This window comes from Lithobates pipiens, unplaced genomic scaffold, assembly GCF_037356315.1.
Source record: "Lithobates pipiens isolate NorthernLeopardFrog02 unplaced genomic scaffold, aLitPip1_a1.2 Scaffold_19, whole genome shotgun sequence".
In the NCBI taxonomy this organism is placed as follows: Eukaryota; Metazoa; Chordata; class Amphibia; order Anura; family Ranidae; genus Lithobates; species Lithobates pipiens.
In genome coordinates, this window is record NW_027507764.1 from 275,575,789 (window position 1) to 275,598,424 (window position 22,636).

General features: G+C 46.9%; 1 protein-coding gene across 3 annotated transcripts in view; it reads left to right on the forward strand.

Annotated features, from left to right (window-relative positions):
- SLC9A3 (solute carrier family 9 member A3) overlaps positions 1 to 22,636 on the forward strand; it is a 631,205-nt gene that overhangs the window by 448,512 nt on the left and 160,057 nt on the right. For all 3 annotated transcript variants that reach the window (XM_077491947.1, XM_077491948.1, XM_077491949.1), the window contains exon 7: positions 1,114 to 1,316. In XM_077491947.1, coding sequence (XP_077348073.1) covers positions 1,114 to 1,316 — 203 coding nt within the window. The remainder of the gene's footprint in view (positions 1 to 1,113; positions 1,317 to 22,636) is intronic.

A 22,636-nucleotide genomic window follows, 5' to 3' on the forward strand; every position in this document is an offset into this window, starting at 1 on the left:
AAGATGTATGAGTATTACGTGGCAACAAAAGTCCTCCTCAACAAAAAAACTGAGCACTAATCCTCTTCACTCCCCCTAAGCATAATTTTCCCTCCTCCCAGTACAAATCATTTCCCCTGCTGAAATCCCCCCTCCCAGTACAAATATTTGCCCCCATCCCCCAAATCCCCCCCCCTAAAAAAAATCCTCCCTCCTAGCACAAATTCTCTACCCCTAAAAATTCCCAATTTCCCCTCCCAGTACACATCTTCTCCCCCCCCCACTGGAAATCCCCCAACACAATTCCCCCCACATCCTCCCTCTAAGCACATATATTCTTCTCTCATTCCCCCTCCCAACACAAAGCCCCCTAAATTAACACTCTTAGCATACTCCCATAAATTTCCCCTCCTAGAACAATACTTAACCTCTGTCACCCTCCAAGTTCCCCCTTCCAACACTCATCCTCCTCTCCTCCTTCTCATTCCTGTCTTTTCTTACCCTTTTTTATGCTTTCTTCCCTTTTTCAGGTTACCTTTTCTCTCGGGTAACCTCTATTGTGTTTGGATAGCATTATCTATCACTAGTGATGTAACTAGGTCGTAACTTAACAGTTGGATGAACAAGATATCCTACTTTTGAGGGACTATTGAATAGATCATTTGTTTAGCCTGAGTTTATGTTTTTAAATTTGACCTTTGAACAGCTCGATGAGATATAGCTTTATTGCTTTAATTTGGTTTTAGTTATACAGATAATCATTAGATAGGCCATGCATAATTGGTACTTGCCTTAGCTGTATATAACCAACTCAACACAATGGTATTTCTTTATGTTTTTATTATCTGTAATGCTATCTGTTGATCTTATCAATAAAAATATATTGAAAATATTTGAACAAAAAGCTATGTTTAAGATGTTTTTGTATTGTACAACTTAAGGTCACTAAGTTAAGCACCCTGTTGCTAAGCAAACATTAACTTTATTTATATGTGCATAACAGACTGCTAAAAATTACATTTTTTTGTTACTATAGGTTACAACAATTTCCTGCATTTTTTTTCTAGTGTAATGATATAAGTAATGTATGAGTATGCTGAACAAATGTTAGCATAACTTTTTTCTTTCTTCTAGGTGTTGTTGTTCAAACATGGATTTTAAATCGGTACAGAATGGTGCAACTGGAAATAATAGATCAAGTTGTGATGTCATATGGTGGCCTGAGGGGTGCTGTTGCCTTTGCTTTAGTTGCTTTATTAGATGGAGAACGAGTGAAAGCAAAAAATTTGTTTGTCAGCACAACAATAATTGTTGTTTATTTTACTGTCATCTTTCAGGTAAGTTGTATGAACAAATTGGCTTTCATGAAAATGTACTCACTTTATGTGGAAAAGAAATGTTCACATTTGTTGGGAATGATATTCCAATGTGATTGTTTGCTTCTGTTGTCTATTTGGTATGGCCCATTACATATTCTAGCCACAATTTTTTCGGTTAGATTAGAAATTAGTAAATAACACCAGTGTAGAGTGGCAAACAACAAACTATTTACAGGGACGGACTGACACTGACAAATGAGGGGGCCCCTGGGCAACAGGAAATGATGGGGCCTCCCGGGCAATAGGAGAAGATTATGGGGCCCCCAGGCAATAGGAGATTGTGGGGCCCCCAGGCAATAGATTATGGGGCCACACAGCATACACACACACACATACAGTATACACACACAGACACACAATATACACACATAGTATACACACACAGAATACACATACACAGACTGAAAAGGTACTGGAGAGGCAAGGTAGTTATAATCTTGGGATTATAAAAAAAACACAGATTTTTACATACGGTCCCTGGTTTTATTGAGGCTGGCAACCCTGATGGGAACCCTTAGTAGCATGGGGCCCTCGGGCAGTGCCTGAGTGCCCAAATGGTCAGTCCGCCCCTGCTGATTTATTATCACACATGGACACAACAGATAATATATCTCAGAGACTCTTTCCCCCCACCCTTGGAAAAGAGGGTGGGTTAAACTGTCCAATGACAACAGACACACAGGTCAGGTGTATTCAACTTCTCATCAGTAAACAGTCTTATCAGCAGGGGTGTTGCTAGAGGAATCCCTTCCCCTCCATAGAGATACACACCCTGTGATATCCAAGGCAGACAGAAACAATAGAACATTGGAATACAGCCACAACCCAAATGATCACAGCAAAGAGTCCACAAAAAAATGAGACAATATACAATATATACATATATACAAGATTGAGTCCAATTAGTACAGATCAGACTAGATTTCTCATTCCTCTCACAAAGAGTATTGTTCCATTATAATCCATGGCCCATAATCAGAACTCAAGGGGCTAGCATTTAGTCCTCTCCAAAAGCCTATGTTCCCGGCTAGGTCTGTCACACATCTCCCCTTTCTGCAGGAGACCTAACACAGGAGGACACCCCAGACGGGTTGACTCCGAAGTTAGTCAGTAGTTCCAGTCCCTCAATGCCAGTGTCCACACAGTACCCCAAATATATTGTCCCAAACAGAGCATTACTTACCCAACCAGCCTCTTTCTCTCTCAGAGAACACGTCCGCCGCTGGGGAGAGACCTGGACTGGCCCTTCTCCCTGGAGTCCTTTCAGCCGCTGGAGAGAAGACAGGGGGACTAGGCTCACTCGGTCATGCCGACCGCCCAGCAACCCTGGGGTATACAAGTGCGGACTGAAGTCCCATCCACTTTTGGTAGGTGAAAATCTCCCAGTGCTTGCAAAGCAAGGCTGACATCCTCCTGTCTCAGTGCCGCACCATGTTCTGGGGTTGTGTCAGTGGAGAACGAAGTCCCATCCACTACCACAGGAATTCCCTCTTCTGTTAGGTGAGGGCAGAGGCCAGCAGCACTCTGCCTGGTTGTCAGCCCTTCTGCTGGGTTGCTGTGAGTGGAGACCGCAGTTCCATCCTCCGATATCAGCTCAAGCTGCAGTTGTGTGTAGGGGCCAGTAGCATTCTGCCTCGTTAGCACTTCAGCTGAGGACTCCACATCATCCACTCTGGCTAGCTGTTGGGGAGAGACCATCACCTTCTCATCATGGGCACCTAGAACTACTGCAGGTGTGGGGCAGAGGTCTTGGACCCTCTGTCCGGTGGCCAGCACTTCAGCTGGAGGAGTCTCTTGTAACTCCACAGTTGCTGGTACTGTTTGGTAGCACTGTGCCCTTGTCATGGTTATGCAGTGATCTTCCTCTGTTTGCTTACCTCCCCTCATGTGTTCAGACTAAGAGGCCAGCCACTTCCACCTGGTGGTTTTTGTAACCTCTCCTCTAAGTGTGGCTCCACCCCAGGCCCTATCAGGGAACCCTATATTAACCTGTGCACTGCAAGCCAGCAGTGCTGATCAACCATTGTGTATCCATTGTGTGTTTGGCTTCCTGTTTCCTGCTTTCCGTGTGCTCTACGTTTGTCTCTGTTACTGACCTTGGCGTGTTCTCAACGATTCCTGTTTGCTTGTGACCTTGATCTTTTGGCATGTCCCCAACCATCCCTGTCTGCCTGTGACCCTGAACCTTTGACGTGTACTCTGTTGTTCCTGTCTGCTAGTTGCCCTGACCTTTGCCTTATCCCCTTACTATCCTTGTCGCCCCAGCCTTCTGCTTCCTTCTCCTGTAGTCTACTGTGAGCGTGAGCTGTGAGACCCTAGGGGCTGCGACCTGGAGCCAGACTGCAGCGAAGTCCATCCTCACCACTGGAGGCTCTGGCGAACACCTGCTGGCTCTTAGACTCCGTGCCCTGAGGAATCTATGCTCCAGCTCCCATCGTGATCTGTGTTAGTGATCCTGTAGACCTGTGTCCTGAATCTCCCTGGGTACAATCCGCAGCAGTCAGTCCTAAGGTCCACTACCTAGAGGTGCACTTCCGACTCCTACGGAGTGCACCTGTCACCTGGTCTCAGGTGACCTGACAGCCCTGTTGCCAGCACTTCTGCTGGGGACTCCACATCCTCCGCTCTGGTTAACCATTGTGGCAGGAGGCTGGCTTTCTCCACTCCCAAATGGTGTAGCTGCCATTGGGGAGGTGAGCCGGCTGCTGCCTTTTCCATTCCCTCATCTGGCTGCTGGGATGACATTTCTCTATCACTGTCTTCCAGGTGCATGAGTCCTTGTTGGGGAGTGACCATCTCCTTCTCATCCAGGGCCTCCGGAACTGCTGCATGTGTGGGGCAGAGGTCTTGGACCCTCTGTACGGTGCCCATCGCTTCAGCTGGAGGAATCTCTTGTAACTCCCCAGATGCTATTGTTGGTGTTGGGCAGAGCCCAGTGAAGTTTGGCCCTGATACCAGCTCTTCTGCTGGAAGGTCTTCCTCAGCGGAAAAGTCTATCAAATCCCTGTCTCTGAAACTGGGGTCTGGGGATAGAGGTTCATCATCTGTCCGTGGAACCCAGAAGATGTTATCGGTGCTGTGCAGAGGTTAGCAGAGCTCTGCCCTGTCGTTAGCACTTCAGCTTTGGGGATGGCAATCTCCAGATTTTCCACTGCCGATTCTCTGGCATGCTTCCTCTGTCCGGTACCACACAATCCAAGACCCTTTAGCCCAACCAGTCACCAGACAAGTGTAGAGTGGCAAACAACAAACTGATTTATTATCACACATGGGCACAACAGATAATATAACTCAGAAACTCTTTCCCCCCACCCTTGGAAAAGAGGGCGGGTTAAACTGTCCAATGACACCAGACACACAGATCAGGTGTGTTCAACTTCTCATCAGTAAACAGTCTTATCAGCAGAGGTGCTGCTAGAGGAATCCCCCCTCCCACCATAGAGATACACATCCTGTGTAGGGATGAGCCGAACACCCCCCCCCCCCCCCCCCCCATTCGGTTCGCACCAGATCATGCGAACAGGCAAAAAATGTGTTCGAACACGTGAACACTGTTAAAGTCTATGGGACACGAACATGAATAATCAAAAGTGCTAATTTTAAAGGCTTATATGCATGGTATTGTCATAAAAAGTGTTTGGGGTGTTTTTTTTCAGGAGCAGTGACTTTAAAGCAGGAGTCCGCCGGGAGTCCGCGTTTTTTTTTTTTTAAAAAGCCAGCAGCTACAAATACTGCAGCTGCTGACTTTTAAAATAGTGACACTTACCTGTCCAGCGCACCCGCGATGTTGGCACCCGAAGCCGATCTCTCGATCGTCTCTCGGGTGCTGCCGCCGCTATCTTGGGTATGGGAATCAGGAAGTGGAGCCTTTAGGCTTCATTTCCCGGTTCCCTACTGCGCATGTGCGAGTCGCGCTGCGCAATAAGGATGGACCCGCTGCCTCTGGGATCTTTGTGTTTACCAGCAGGCAGCGGGGGACTTTCGGAAAGGGGCGTAATCTACGCCCCTTTCCTCAGAGAGCCATCCCGGAAGTGGGTGCAGATACCTGTACTGTACAGGTACCTGCACCCCCCTCCCCCCTGAAAGGTGCCAATTGTGGCACCGGAGGGGGGGAGGATTCCAATGAGCAGAAGGTCCACTTTAGGTTGGACCTCCGCTTTAATAATGCATACAGTGAAACAATAAAAGTGTAATATTCCTTTAAATTTCCTACCTGGGGGGGTGTCTATAGTATGCCTGTAAAGGGGCGCATGTTTCCTGTGTTTAGAATAGTCTGACAGCAAAATTACATTTCTAAAGGAAAATGAATTGTTGATATGCAATACACATAAAAGTTCATTGATAAAAACGGTATGGGTATTTCCCCACAGGGGAACCCCCCGAACCAAAATGAAATAAAACAATCCGTGGGGGTCCCCCAAATTCCATACCAGGCCCTTCAGGTCTGCTATGGATCTTAAGGGGAACCCGCACCAAAGTTTTTTTTAAAAATTGTGTGGGGTCCCCCCAAAAATCCATACCAGACCCTTATCCGAGCAGGCAACCTGGCAGGCCACAGGAAAATAGGGGGGACAAGAGAGTGCCCCCCTGAACCGTACCAGGCCACATACCCTCAACATTGGGAGGTTGCTTTGAGGTAGCCCCTCAAAGAACCTTGTCCCCATGTTGATGGGGAGAAGGGCCTCATCCCCTCAACCCTTGCCTGGTGGTTATGGGGTCTGCGGGCGGGGGGCTTTCTCACTCTGGAAGCCCCTTTTAACAAGGGGACTCCCAGATCCCACCCTGTGTGAATTGGTAATGGGGTACAAATGTACCCCTACCATTTCACAAAAAAATTACAAAAATGTTAAAAAAGATGGTGAAAGCCATAGGGAAATCCCCATGCGTCAGAGGAGGGCCCCGCCCCCGTTATTTAAGAGGTGTTAGAAGAATCGAAGCGTCACATGGTTGAAGACTCCCACAGAGGCGGATTGTGCCGACGGCACGGAGAAGAAGCCAGAGCAAGATGCGGGATAAGAAGAGTAGAGGAAGAAAATGAAGAAGAAGAAGATGGAGAAGAAGAAGTCAGAAGGAAGACCAGAAGAAAGAAGATGAAGAAGAAGCGCAAAGAAGAAGAATTTAATAAAGTACTTGTCAAAAACCGTTTCTTGTCTTTTTTAACCTTTTTGTCACTTTTTTTGTGAAATGGTAGGGGTACATTAGTACCCCATTACCAATTCACACAGGGGGGGATCTGGGAGTCCCCTTGTTAAAGGGGGCTTCCAGAGTGAGAAAGCCCCCCGCCCGCAGACCCCATAACCACCAGGCAAGGGTTGAGGGGATGAGGCCCTTCTCCCCATCAACATGGGCACAAGATGCTTTGAGGTGCTACCTCAAAGCACCCTCCCAATATTGAGGGCATGTGGCCTGGTACAGTGCAGGAGGGGGGAGCTCTTTTTGTCCCCCCTCTTTTCCTGCAGCTTGCCAGGTTGCGTGTTCGGATAAGTGTCTGGTATAGATTTTTTTTTAAAAACAATTGGTGCAGGGTTCCCCTTAAAATCAGGTCTGGTATGGATTTTGAGGGGGACCCCCACACATTTTCTTTTAATTTTGGTTTGGGGTTCCCCTGAGGGGAAATCACCATGCCGTTTTTATCAATTAACTTTTATGTGTATTGCGGACCGACAATTCATTGTAGCCGCAAGTGGTTTTAAATTACTTTTTTTTAAACATGCACCCCTTTGCAGGCATACTATAGACACCCCCAGGTATGAAATGTAAAGGAATATTACACTTTTATTGTTTCACTTTAAGCAGTATTAAAATCACTGCTCCCGAAAAAATGGCTGTTTTTAAAACTTTTTTTTTGCATTGATACATGTCCCCTGGGGCAGGACCCAGGTCCCCAAACACTTTTTATGACAATACCATGCATATAAGCCTTTAAAATTAGCACTTTTGATTTCTCCCATAGACTTTTAAAGGGTGTTGCACGGCTTTCGAATTTGCTGCGATCACCCTAAATTGTTCGCTGTTCGGCGAACTGGCGAACAGCCAATGTTCGAGACGAACATGAGTTTGACTCGAACATAAAACTCATTGCTGATCCTGTACTATCCAAGGCAGACAGACACAATAGAACATTGGAATACAGCTACACCCCAAACGATCACAGCAGAGTCCACAAAAAAAATTAGACAATATACAATGTATGCATATATACAAGATTGAGTCCAATTAGTACAGATCAGACTGGATTTCTCATTCACCTCCCAAAGAGTATTGTTCCCTTATAATCCATGGCCCATAATCAGAACTCAAGAGGCTAGCATTCAGTCCTCTCCAAAAGCCTCTGTCCCGGCTAGGTCTGTCACAGCAGGATATCCTCCATTTGGGTAATCCACTCTTTCAATGTGGGAGGGTCAGCTGCCTTTCCAATGCCTGAGAACTACAGTATCTCACAAACGTACACCCCTCACATTGTACTGTAAATATATAAATGTGAATGGTGAGCGGTAAGCATAGGCTGTAACCTCTGGCAACCAATTCCAATTGCTGCGTGATCTGCTGCAGTAAACTGATTTTGAGTCCACCTGCTATTTTTTGTATGTCTCAAAATGGAGGGGGGAGGGACCCAAGAAAATGTTTGCCCAGGGCCCAATCAATATCAAACATGGCTCTGCTTGGGGGTCTAGTGTGCCATATAAAGGACTGGTGTCAGGATCACTTACATGCTCCTGCCCCCAATTCCAGCATCCGGGTTTTGGTTATTGCATTCTCCCTGTCTGTGTCCACCTGCAAGGTGATTCATGTGGTCAGTCACCTGTTATAAACAAGCCACACGCTCAGATTGTGATAGAAAGCGATACATGTGGTGTTCCCTGTCTGTCTGCCCTGCTTTACTAGTTTGGATTTCCCTGTGTATGACTTGGATTTGATATTGGACTATTCCATGAGCTCAGCCTGCCTTTTACCTGGACTGTCATCGAACCAAGCTATCTGTCTGCTAAACTGCACATATTTGTTTGCTTTGCTCAGCTCGCGTCTGCCCAGGCATGGTGACCAGGCACTATAGCATTGTATATAAGTCCTGGGGGCAACCAAGTACCGGTAGGCCTGCTTGCATTAAGGGAACGGTGGCTGCTATAGGTGAAGCACACAGTAGCTAGCTATAGTGTCTGATCACCTGCGTTGGGGTAGACGTGACAACTGGAATATAGAATTACTGATACTAAATATTTTTAAAGGGACAGCCGTAGGGGTATTGTGCAGTATATAAAGAAGCTGTGACATAAAGATCCTTTTTATGAGGTCAACTTTTGCCACCAAGAACAACTTAAGTTTGGACCACACATTGGCCCTGTCACAGATACATCCCAATAAGGGTGATAGATTGAGAGATCCAGTAGCCTGGGAGTAACTTAAATCCCTAAATATTTAACCACTTCAGCCCTGGGAGATTTGGCTGCTCAATGACCAGGCCATTTCTTGCGATTCGGCACTGCGTCGTTTAACTGACAATTTTGCGGTCGTGCGACACTGTACCCAAACAGAATTGACGTCCTTTTTTTCCCCACAAATAGAGCTTTCTTTTGGGGGTATTTGATCATCTCTGCGGTTTCTTATTTTTTGCGGTATAAACAAAAAAAGAGCGCCAATTTTGAAAAAAAAACACAATATTTTGTACTTTTTGCTATAATAAATATCCCCCCTTTTTTAAAAAAAAAAAAAGCTAATTTTTTCCTCAGTTTAGGCCGATATTTATTCTTCTACATATTTTTGGTAATAAAAATTGCAATAAGCGTATATTGATTGGTTTGCGCAAAAGTTTGTACTAGTAATGGCGGCGATCTGCGATTTTTAGTGGGACTGCGACATTATGGCGGACACATCGGACACTTTTGACACATTTTTGAAACCATTGACCGATCAGTACTATAAAAATGCACTGATTACTGTGCAAATGTCACTGGCAGGGAAGGGGTTAACAGATCAAGGGGTAACTGTGTTCCCTGACTTTGTGTTCTAGTGGTGGGGGGAGGGAACTGACTATAGGATATGACAGATTGTGGTTCCTAGCTATTATTCTCTGAAGAGAAGTGTTTTCAGGGATCATCTAAAAGCTAATAAAGTAGGAGATAGGCGGACAGATTGGGGTAAGGCATTCCATAGCGACTTTACGAATACATAAGGACTGGATATATATATACTGTGGCACTTTTAGTAGCACGTAGCACTTTTTCACAGTAGATACTGTTATTATGGCACTTTTTTAAGCACTTAGCACTTTTCAATGTATGTTTTGTACTAATGTACATTTGCACCTTCAATATTGCAATAAGTGTATTATAACTTTTATAATGTGAAGTAGGGTCTTCATAATATCCCTACGCATATTGCTAGCGATTTACACATGTGGAATATTTATTGTGCGTTTTTTTCATAAAATATTGGTTTCTTCATCATTTTAATTTTATTATAATTTTTTTGAGAGATATTGTCATGTAGGCATTTTCTAGCTACACTTTTCATTTTTACACACATTTACACATATCTTTGTAAAGACAAAGTGTAACTAACAGCAGGTGAGCCTGCTGCAAGTATAATTAATAGCAGGTGAGCGCCGTTACTACCACTTTTAGTATTTATTCTCTGAAGAGAAGTGTTTTCAGGGATCATCTAAAAGCTAATAAAGTAGGAGATAGGCGGACAGATTGGGGTAAGGCATTCCATAGGATTGGAGAGGCTTTGGAAAAGTCCTGGAGGCGAGTATGGGAGGAGGTGATGAGGGAGCTAGAGAGCAGGAAGTCTTGAGAGGAACGAAGAGAACGAGCAGGTTGGTATTTAGAGACTAAGCTAGTGATGTAGCTGTGTAGCTGGGGGCAGAGTTGTGGATGGCTTTGTATGTAGTTGTTAGTATTTTGAATTTAATTCTTTGGCTGAGCGGAAGCCAGTGGAGGGATTTACAGAGAGGAGTAGCAGACACCGAGCGATTGGTAAGGTGGATGAGTCTGGCAGCGGCATTCATGATGGATTGAAGAGGTGATAGACTATGTAGAGGTAAGCCAATGAGAAGGGAGTTGCAGTAGTCGAGGCGGGAGATGACCAGCGAGTGAATTAAGAGCTTTGTTGTGTCATTGGTTAGAAAGGGGCGTATTTTGGAGATGTTGCGGAGGTTGAGGCGGCAGGATTTGGACAGTGATTGGATGTGTTGCTTGAAGGAGAGTTCAGAGTCCAGGACTACACCTAGAACCTTGGCGTGAGGGGATGGGCTTATGGTTGTGCCATCAATTTTGACAGTGAGATCAGGGGAAGGGGCATATGGGGGAGGAAAAATTATAAGTTCGGTTTTGGATAGATTGATTTTGAGGAAGTGATGTGACATCCAGACTGATATATCTGATAGTAAATTAGTGATACGTGAGGAGACAGAGGGAGTGAGCTGAGGGGTAGAGAAATAGATTTGGGTGTCGTCAGCATAGAGGTGGTATTGGAAGCCGTGGGAGGCTATCAGTTGACCCAGGGAGGAGGTATAGATTGAAAATAGGAGTGGTCCAAGAACAGAACCTTGGGGGACCCCAACAGAGAAAGGAAGAGGAGAGGAGGAAGTAGAGTTGTAAGAAACGCTAAAGGTGCGGTTGGATAAGTAGGAAGAGAACCATCGTAGAGTACGGTCACGGAGACCAAAGGTGTGGATTTTTTTGAGAAGGAGGGGGTGGTCAACCGTATCAAAGGCAACAGAGAGGTCCAGGAGGAGGAGTACAGAATAATGTTGATTGGTTTTGGCCGTTAGTAGATCGTTTGTTAGTTTTAGGAGAGCAGTTTCTGTGGAGTGTTGAGGACGAAATCCAGACTGAAGGGGATCAAGAAGGCTATTATCAGCGAGGTGGACACTCAGTCGGTTGTAGACCAGACGTTCGAGTAGTTTGGATAAAAAGGGGGAGCAGGGAGATGGGGCGTAGGTTGTTAGGATTGGATGGGTCCAGTGAAGGTTTTTTAAGTATGGGTTTGACAAGTGCATGTTTTAGAGAGTTGGGGAAGATGCCAGAAGAGAGGGAGAGATTGAAGATGTGAGTTAGAGAGTGTAGCATAGAGCCAGAGGGTGAACGCAGCATTTGTGACGGAACAGGATCCAGAGGGCAGGTGGTAAGGTGGACATTACCAAGTAGTTTAGCAACTTCATCTATAGTGGTGGGGTTGAAAGAGGGAAGTAATGATTGTGTCTGTGGGCATGAAGTGTAAAGCGTGGAGGGTATCAGAACAGTAGAGATCTCCGCGCGAATTGTATCAATCTTCTGTTTGAAGTGATTAGCAATCTCCTGGGCAGTGAGTGAGTTGGCGGGTGGAGGCGGTGGAGGACGAAGTAGAGAGTTGAAAGTAGAGAAGAGTTGATGGGGACGGGATGATAGGTTGCTGATGAGAGTGATAAAATTGTTCTGCTTGACAGAGAGGAGGCTAGAATTGTATTTTTGGAGGGCAGATTTATATTGGTTGAAATCTCTTTGAGACTTGGTCTTGCGCCACAGGCGCTCATGAGCACGACTATATGTTTTTTCAGACTTCTAGTGACGTCTGTTTGCCAAGGTTGAAGGGGTCGGGGCTTGATTCTGTGTGTAGTGAGGGGGGCCAGTGAGTCCAGAGAGGCTAGAAGTGAAGTGTTGTAGACAGAAGTGGCTAGGTTGGTGCAGGATAGGGGTGAGATTTTGCCGTAGAGGTTGTCAATAGCAGAGTAGAGAAGAGAAGGGTTGAGATGACGTAGGTTTCTGCGGGTAACTTTAATGCGGTTGGAGGGAGAGGAGGTGAAGGAGAGGGAGAGAGTGAAAGTAATAAGGTGGTGATCAGAGAGAGGCAATGGATAGTTAGAGAGGTTGCATGGAGTGCAAAGGTGAGAGAAAACGAGGCCAAGGATATTGCCTTCGGAGTGAGTAGGATCATGTATCCACTGTTTCAGGTCAAAGGAGGAGGTTAGGCTGAGAAGTTTGGAAGGAGCAGAAGTTAATAGGGATGTTGAAGTCCTCGAGAATGATTGTGGGGATTTCAGAAGAAAGAAAGTAGGGTAGCCTGGCAGAGATACATACATAGGGCCAATGTAGACAGGAACCAATTAACCTACTAGCGTGTCTTTGGAGTGTGAGAGGAAGCCAGAGTACATGGAGGAAACCCACACAAGCACAGGGAGAACATGTAAACTCCAGGCAGGTAGTTTCTTGGTTGGGATTTGAACCAGCGACCCTTTTGCTGCTAGGCAAAAGTACTAACCACTGACATTGACTCCCTTAGGGATTTGGAAGTGTCAGCCAGAAGAAGCATAGCGTCATCTGCATAGAGCATAGACTTTTAATGTATCCTGCCATATTTAAACGCACACATCGATGATTTGGAGCAGATCAAGGCGGTAAAGGCTCTATGGCACTGGCAAATAGGAGTGGGGTGTAATATGGGGGGTTATTTAGCTTCAGTGTACAGTTTACCAGTGAGCTGAGTCTATGCCAGATATGCAGTTTAAGGGCTTTTTTGGCCCATGTTTATTGAAGTAAAAGAAAAAACAGTCCATTCAGGAATTCATAGTTACATAGTAAGTAAGGTTGAATAAAGACACCAGTCCATCCAGTTCAACCTGAGTGAGTGTCTACAATTGTCCCTATCCCTGTACATTGCACACTCTCATTGGTCCCTACCCTCAAGGAGCCCACAATCCAAGCTTCCCATTCAACGCAGGGGTTTCAATTTCAAAGCAATAATAAAATAACAAATGGAAAATACCGAGCCACCTGGCTTTCTGGTCAGCACTGCTGTTCAGGCATTGACCTCGGTCCTCTTGACCCTGTAACTGTGTGCCTATTTGATACCCGCTCTGTACCTCTGGGGACACTAGAACCCTGGTCCTTGCTCTGCTATAAGCTGTACAATCAACAAGCCAGACTCCTGCCTGTTCCCAAAACCCGGCCTCAGGATTGGAGTTTCCATCCCACCCATCGCTATGAAATCTCCAGGTCCCTCACTGGATTTTACCAACCACAGAGGAAACTGATAAAACAGTTTCCTCCAAATTAAATAATCCTCCTGGAGCCTCTTAATCCTGGGTGACAATCACTAGGACAGGGATCCGTACTGTCACATATCCTCCCCCTTTGTTTCGAACTGGAGGGAGAAACACACAAATTTACTTTGCCAACTCTGTGCCAGCTACCATTTACATAAGTCCAATCCTGTCTGTTCATACTTTTTTCCTAAAGGGGAACTCTACCCAATGCCTCCTTTGGTGTCTTCCTCTAAGCCTCACTGCCACTCTGCTACAGGCTCTAATGAGTCCTTCCCAACCTTTTTTTCAAGGTCCTCTTCCAAAAGCACTTTCTCTCCTGAAATTTTAATGGGGTCCTCTTCCAAAAGCACTTTCTCTATTCAAATTTTAACTAGTCCCCCTGGCCTTTTGATCAACCCTTCTACCTCCACGCTTCAAGTTCCCAGGTTTCCCAAAACCTCTTTCACCATTACTGTCCTGAGACTGTCGGGGGCCTATTTCTATGGTGTTTATAACTAGAACCGCCTCTTATTTCTGGTACCTGACTCAGCAGTCACTAATTGTTTCCCAGGTTTACCTGTACCTTTTGACACCACATTATCATGTACCATTAACACATTACTCTGTTCATCATGAACAGATATATTCACACCGACATTACACCATTCCTCTGTCTCAGGGACCTTATCAGGTTTGTCATATAAACCAATTGTGGGACTGGAGAGTCAAGTCCCCGCTCAGGATTTCTGCTGTTTTCTGGTCCATGCTCAGCCCTTCCATCTCATGTGGTTTGTCCACTGGTGTAGAATACACCCCCACCACCTCAAACCTCAGATATTTTTGACTCACTTTCCATTTTTATAACTCCTATCTCATATGCCACTTTTACAGGAAGTAATCCAGCAGCATACCCAGTGGCAACTTTTAACAAAAGTAATAAATTCAGAAATAAACCATCTCTATCTTGTCCTCCTTTGTTCTGTACTGCCTGCCATTCTGTGCTCCACCTAGTGGTATGCCACAGTACCAGACCATCCCACTGTGGAGGAGACACCCCAGTATAGATTGGCTGTACATCCCAAAGTTCAAGCATCTCCTTTAATACATTTGTTATGAACCAGACCCTTGGTTCCAGACCCAAGTTCTTCCTGAGGACTTTCATGACACTGGGAATCCAGAGAGACTCGCTTAGTGAGACTTGAGAAGTTACAAGGTTTGAAGGAATCCTCTCCCAGCTGGAGAAAACCACAGCCTTGTGCTCTACCAGAGCACTGCCAGGTGATGGACTCATACCCAACTTCTCAAGCTCAGCATCAATGAACTGCTCGGGAGCATTATCCGTAGCAACATCACTTTGACACTCCCCGTCAACATCACTTGTGTTTGTCACGGACAAAGTCTCTGTTGTGTGCTTGCCCTTAACTGGTCCTTCTTTCTCTCGAGGGTTAACAGCTGAATCATCCAGCAAAGTTCCTCCTGCTGGCACAGCAGAAACAGTGTCCACCTTGTTTTTGTGCATAAAAGCCAGATTTATCAGGAAGATCAGAGTTTTACCCCAACTATCCCAATCTGTTATATGTGCGCTCCATTCACTGGTACTCCTCAGCACCCATCCATCCGCCCAAGGAGACACATAAGAACAGGCGGGCTTAGTTGAAGACTTATTACACAAGTCATTGTGAATCATTTCAGACTTTGGTAATACATGTTCTAACACAGCAGGTTGCAATACACCACCTTGCTCGGGTGGCACTTCATAAACTTCACACATCTTTGCATTATCCACAGATTGTATTAACCCACTATTTACCTGCGCATTTTTTGTATTGACAGCTTACACTAAGACATTATCATTATAAGGCACAGTTCCACTCTACTCCACCAGAGTGACATTGCAGTTCTCCATGGCAACCTAGGGACAACTGTGCTGTCTTACCACTAGTTGCTATGGGCAATAACCCATTTTTGATTACAGCTTTTTCTCTGCAAGAACCTGGGGTTTTCCCAACAGCAGTGCATTTTCCATAATCATCAAAATTAACAGCATTCTTAGTTTTTACAGGCTGTCCTAGCCGACTACCAACTTGGGACTGGCAGACATTTGATACATCACATTTAGTCATAAACACAGGTGCAGCTTGGTCTTTAACCCCTGCCTCCCCATTGTAAAGGGTAAATTCACTCTCAAAAACACATTCAGTGGCCCCACTATCTGGGGACACTCTCACATCATCATGGACAGTCTCATAACCAATCCTTTTCAACAAAAACTCAGCAGTTCCAGACATTATTTAATTAAAGACAGTCTTACCCACCGCAGTCCCCGCATTCTCCACCAATTGTAATATTGCGGGTTATTTAGCTTCAGTGTAGAGCTTACCAATGAGCCGAGTCTACACCAGATATGCAGTTTAAGGTCTTTTATGGCCCATGTTTATTAAAGTAAAAGTAAAAACAGTCCATCAAGGATTCACACACAGGGGTTTCAACTTCAAAGCAATAATGAAATAACAAATGGAAAATACCGAGCCACCTGACTCTCTGGTAAGCACTGCTGTTCAGGCATTGACCTCGGTCATCTTGACCCTGTAGCTGTGTCCCAATGTAACAGTTTGGTACCCAATCTGTACCTCTGGGGACACACTCTCTTACAGCTTCCTGGCTGCTTCAGCCCACCGGCTTGGGCTCATCTTCTGCTCGTCCTGTGCCAACAGGCACACTTCTCCCTTGCACGTCTGGACTCCTAAGCCCAGGATCCACCTGTACAACCAATAAGCCAGACTCCTGGCTGTTCCCAAAACCCGGTCCCAGGATTGGAGATTCCATCCCACCCAGATAGCTATGAAATCTCCAGGCTCCAGGTTCCCAACTGGATTTTACCAAATACAGAGGAAACTGATAACAGTTTCCTCCAAACTAAATAATCCTCCTGGAGTCTCACAACCTGCCTATTTGAGAATCCTGGGGGAGAATCACTAGGACAGGGATCTATACTGTCACAGGGGGTAATGGGCACCCCTGGTGGGTACCTCTATGCAGGGAAAGGGGCATAGAAATATGTCCTGCCTCTCCAATAGTTGCTTGAGGAGAGCTACAATATATAGCAATTGGACCCAGGAAAAGAAGGTTCCAAACCCAAATTTGCCCATGGGTGCCCAGAAGTACTGCCACTCAATGCTGTTGAAAGCCTTATGGGCATCCAACAACAACCATGCCCCATTTCCTATATTATCTGCCTGAGACTGTATTTTTTTTTCCCACAAAATTGTCATATTAGCAGGTTATTTCTCACACACAGCATGTGCATACCACAGATTACACCAAAAAACCCATTCTGCTATTACTCCCGAGTATGGCGATACCACATGTGTGAGACTTTTACACAGCATGACCACATACAGAGGCCCAACATGCAGGGAGCACCTTCAGGCGTTCTGGAGCACCCAGGCCATTTCTGACATTTCTCTCCTACATGTAAAAATCATCATTTATTTGCTAGAAAATTACATATAACCCCAAAACATTATATATGTTTTTTTTTTTTAGCAAAGACCTTAGAGCAGGGGTGTCCAAACTTTTTTCAAAGAGGGTCAGATTTGGTGAAGTGAACATGCATGATAGCAGGGTATGGCAGGGTATGGTAGAGTATGGCAGGATATGGCAGAGTATTGCAGGGTATTGCAGAATATTGCAGAGTATGGCAGGGTATTGCAGGGTATGGAAGATTATTGCAGGGTATGGAAGGTTATTGCAGGGTATGGCAGGGTATTGCCCCGCAGGGTATGGCAGGGTATTGCAGGGCATTGTAGAGTATTGCAGGGTATGGCAGGGTATGGCAGAGTATGGCAGGGTATTGCAGGGTATGGCAGAGTATTGCAGAGTATTGCAGAGTATGGCAATGTATGGCTGAGCATGGATGGATCAAAGGATGGATGTAACTGCAATTGTCACAGAGCAGCACTGTGGGCACTGCAGATCCAGCCCATCCGATCTCTTTCCTCCTCTCAAAATGTACTGATCGGTACACAGAGAGGAGAGAGGAACTGGCGTCATTTGACAGAGCGATCACGTGGTAAACGGCCGCGATCAGTAGTCACGGATGTTCTCAGATGCACAACCCAGGGGGGGGGGCGCGTGAGAGCGGGATTCTGGGAGGACGTCATAGTACGCCCTCCCATGGTTAAGCAACCGCCCTGTAGCCGTCATTCGGCTATGGGCTGGTTGTTAAGTGGTTAATATCATTCTGTAAAAGGGAGATAGATCTGTAGGAGCTTGGGCCCAGGGCCGTCTTTAATTTTGATTGGGCCCTGGGCAAACATTTTCTTGGGCCCCCCCCCCCCCCCCTCCATTCTGAGACATACAAAAAATAACAGGTAGACTCAAAATCAGTTTACTGCAGCAGATCACGCAGTGATTGCAATTGTTTGCCAGAGGTTACAGCCTATCCTTACTGCTCGCTGGCTAGTTTCTAGAGGTTACAACACATCATTTCTGCTTGCCGATTGGTTGCTAGAGGTTAACGCACATCATTACCACTTACTGATTGGCTGCTAGAGATTAAAGCAGATCACTGCTGTTCGCTGATTGGTTGCTACAGGTTAATGCACATCATTACCTCTCACTGAGCAGTGGAGCAATCCTAAATAATTGAGCAAGTAAAGGGGCACATTAATACACATACTACAGGAGAGTGCCAGAGAGTGCAGACATACTACAGGAGAGGTTCAGAGACTGCAAACATACTGCAGGAGATTACCAAAGACTGGGGACATACTGCAGGAGACAATCAGAGACTGGCGACATACTGCAGGAGACAATCAGAGATTGGGGACATACTACAGGAGACAATCAGAGACTGGGGACATACTGCATGAGACAATCAGAGACTGCGAACATACTGCAGAAGACAATCAGAGACTGCAGACATACTGCCGGAGACAATAAGAGACTGCGGACATACTGCAGGAGACAATCAGACACTGCGGACATACTGCAGGAGACAATCAGAGACTGCGGACATACTGCAGGAGACAATCAGAGACTGCGGACATACTACAGGAGACAATCAGAGACTGCGGACATACTGCAGGAGACAATCAGAGACTGCAGACATACTACAGGAGACAATCAAAGACTGCGGACATACTGCAGGAGACAATAAGAGACTGCGGACATACTGCAGGAGACAATCAGAGAATGCGGACATACTGCAGGAGACAATCAGAGACTGCGGACATACTGCAGGAGACAATCAGAGACTGCGAACATACTGCAGGAGACAATCAGAGACTGCGGACATACTGCAGGAGACAATCAGAGACTGCGGACATACTGCAGGAGACAATCAGAGACTGCGGACATACGGCAGGAGACAATCAGAGACTGCGGACATACTGCAGGAGACATCAGAGACTGCGGACATAGTGCAGGAAACAATCAGAGACTGCGGACATACGGCAGGAGGCAATCAGAGACTGCGGACATACTGCAGGAGACAATCAGAGACTGCAGACATTCTACAGGTGATGCCCAGAGAACTTTTAGCAACGCACAGCTTGACAGTTGAATAACACAGCTCAGGGCTTAAGCAGTCAGGCATTTTATGGGTGCAAGGACATACCTGGCCAGCCAAACTCCCTACATACAGTACATTTAGAGGTATGTGGGCTGGGCTTCCATTCTCTGATCTCACTACAACAGCCGGGAGCTCCACTGATGCTTTGTAGAAGGGGCCCTGTTACCCGTGAATTGGGGCCCCGATGAAGGTTTTGCAGAGTGCACAGAGGACACGGGAGGCTTTATTCCCGCACTAGCCAGCTGAGAGGGGGCGGGGCCGGGAGCTCCACTGACGCTCTGACCCCGCCCCTGTGCAGCCTGTATGCTCGGAACAGAGCGGCTGTAGTGAGAGCCAGTGATCAGAGTGGAAGCATCAGTGGAGCTCCCAGCCCCGCCCCCTCTATACTGGCTGGGGAATACAGAGGTCCGGGGGTGGGGCAGGGAGCTCCACTGATGCTCCCACTCCGATCACTGGCTCTCACTACAGCCGCTCTGTTCCGAGCATACAGGCTGCATGGGGGCGGGGTCAGAGCGTCAGTGGAGCTCCCGGCCCTGCCCCCTCTCAGCTGGCTAGCACGGGAATACAGCCTCCCGTGTCCTCTGCGCACTCTGCAAAACCTTCATTGGGGCCACAATTCGCGGGTAGCAGTGCGGGCCCCCTACAAACATTGTGCCCAGGGCAGGTGCCCCGTTTGCCCTGTGCTAAAGACGGCCCTGCTTGGGCCCATACTTACCATGTTTTAGTAGTAGGACAATGTTGGCCCTAGTCATGGACCTATGTAGGCAGTGGTGTTCTTTGGTATCATTAAGCACGCTAAGTAGATGTGGTAAAATTACAGCTCCATACTGCTTATATACCTCAACTGGGAGGCCCAGGAGCTTTAGAGTTAGGAAAGGAGTTGGTTACCAGTTGCAATTCCTCTAGAGTTATAGGGGAGTCTAATAGCCGCCTTTGTGAATTTGATTCCTGCAGAGCTGCAGTGGAGTACCCCTGTTAGAATAGATCAGGTCAGAATAAAACTCCACCAGTTCCTGCATGATAAGGTCTGGGGTATTTACAGCATTCTCCATACAGGTATGGCGTGCGCCACAATTTTGGCCAATAGGCGGCCTGTCGGCTTCCCTTCCTCATAGAAAGCCATGTTGTTAAAAAATTGCTTTCTATCAGCTGCAGATGCATTAATGCGATCCATCGCCTCTTGGGCAGCTACTCATGCCTCCCTGTTGGTATCAGATGGGTTAGCAATAAATTCTGCTTCCAATCGACATACCAGCTGTGCAGCCTGCTCTTTCTGAGCACTTGTGGCTCTTTACGGCAATAATTTCAGATATAAAAAAACCCGTAAAAATTGCGCTGTGGAGGACAGCGCAGTGAGATGTGCGCACTCAGCTGTGAAGTCCTAAGCTGCCATGGCCGGGTGTCACTGCTCACAGTAGATATGACGGCACTGAGGAGAGGAGGGGGAAGAAGCGGGGCTCCGTGCAGCCGCATCGCTGGACCATGGGACAGGTGAGTGTTTATTAAAAGTCAGCAGCTCCACTTTTTGTAGCTGCTGACTTTTAATAAACTAAAAAATGGGTGGAACTCCGCTTTAAAAAAGTGCACTAATCTGGTGCACTACAGGGTACAGGAATTCACACATATGGCTTCTGGGAGGTCAGGAGGCATTAGAATCCACAACTGACAAACAGCCCTGTGTAGTTCCCTGTACTGTCTCTGTGCTGACATTTCTCTGGGCTCCCCCGTTTGCACCTTCCAGCACACTAGGAGTTAACACACTGGAATGTGCAAAGGGAGGGGGGATGGAGCCAGGGAACTGTCAGCACAGAGCACGTGTAGGAGCCAATGTATGTAGAGTACAAACACATTTGCTGTTAAACATACTGCTGTTAAACTACCTGTGTGGTAATAAATGCAGTTATAATCCATTAAGTGCCCACTGCTGTATGTGCATTTTAAAATATATGCAGCTTCATACCTCCATGTCTTAGTCTATGTATAACTGTATATGCTGCTCATGTCACTGCTCGGTCTGGCCAGACTCTCTCCTCTCATGTCTCTCATCTCTCCTGAGGTCAGTGGGAGTTCTCAGCCCCTCCCACCGACTGTAGCTATCAGATCAGAAGAGAGGCGGAGGGGGCTGACGTCAGGAGAGATGTGAAGAGAGAGGCAGGCCGCACCAGGCAGTCACATGAGCGGCATATACAGTTATATGTGACATACTAAGGCCTCATGCACACGAGACGCAGATGAAACCTCTGTTAAAAAAAAGCTGAAACGCGCGTTTAGAAACGCGCGTTTTGTCGCGTTTGCATGTCGCGTTTAGACGCGTTTAGACGCGTTTAGACGCGTTTGCGTTTAGACGCGTTTATAAAGATAACATCATGTAGACCCTCCCCAAGCTCTCAAAGCATTTTTTTTAACTATTTCTGCTATTTTGATCAGAGTGAGCAGCAGCAGCATAGAGAGCAGTTGTACACTTGCATTTGCCGTGTCACTTGCCACGGCACCTGCCACAAGTTGTGGATTGTCCACTTGCCACGTCACTTGCCACAAGTTGGGGATTGTCCACTTGCCACATCACCTGCCACGTCACCTGCCACAAATTGTGGATTGTCCACTTGCCACGTCACTTGCCACATCACCTGCCACGTCACTTGCCACGAGATGTGGATTGTCCACTTTCCACGTCATCTGCCATGCCACCTGCCACAAGCTGTGGATTGTCCACTTGCCACGTCACCAGCCACATCACCTGCCACAAGTTGTGGATTGTCTACTTGCCGCGTCACTTGCCACATCACCTGCCACGTCACTTGCCACGTCACCTGCCACAAGTTGTGGATTGTTCACTTGCCACGTCACCTGCCACGTCACCTGCCACAAGTTGTGGATTGTCCACTTGCCACGTCACTTGCCACAAGCTGTGGATTGTCCACTTGCCACATCACTTGCCACGTCACCTGCCACATCACTTGCCACGTCACCTGTCACAAGTTTTGGATTGTCCACTTGCCACGTCACTTGCCACGTCAGCTGCCACGTCACTTGCCACGAGATGTGGATTGTCCACTTTCCACGTCATCTGCCATGCCACCTGCCACAAGCTGTGGATTGTCCACTTGACACGTCACCAGCCACATCACCTGCCACAAGTTGTGGATTGTCCACTTGCCACGTGACTTGCCACATCACCTGCCACGTCACTTGCCACATCACCTGCCACAAGTTGTGGATTGTCTACTTGCCGCGTCACTTGCCACTTCACCTGCCACGTCACTTGCCACGTCACCTGCCACAAGTTGTGGATTGTTCACTTGCCACGTCACCTGCCACGTCACCTGCCACAAGTTGTGGATTGTCCACTTGCCACGTCACTTGCCACATGCTGTGGATTGTCCACTTGCCACATCACTTGCCACGTCACCTGCCACGTCACTTGCCACAAGTTTTGGATTGTCCACTTGCCACGTCAGCTGCCACGTCACTTGCCACATCACCTGCCACGTCACCTGCCACAAGTTGTGGATTGTCCACTTGCCACGTCACTTGCCACATCACCTGCCACGTCACTTGCCACGAGATGTGGATTGTCCACTTGCCATGTCACTTGCCACGTCACCTGCCACGTCACTTGCCACGTCAGCTGCCACGTCACTTGCCACAAGATGTGGATTGTCCACTTGTCACATCACCTGCCACATCACTTGCCACATCACC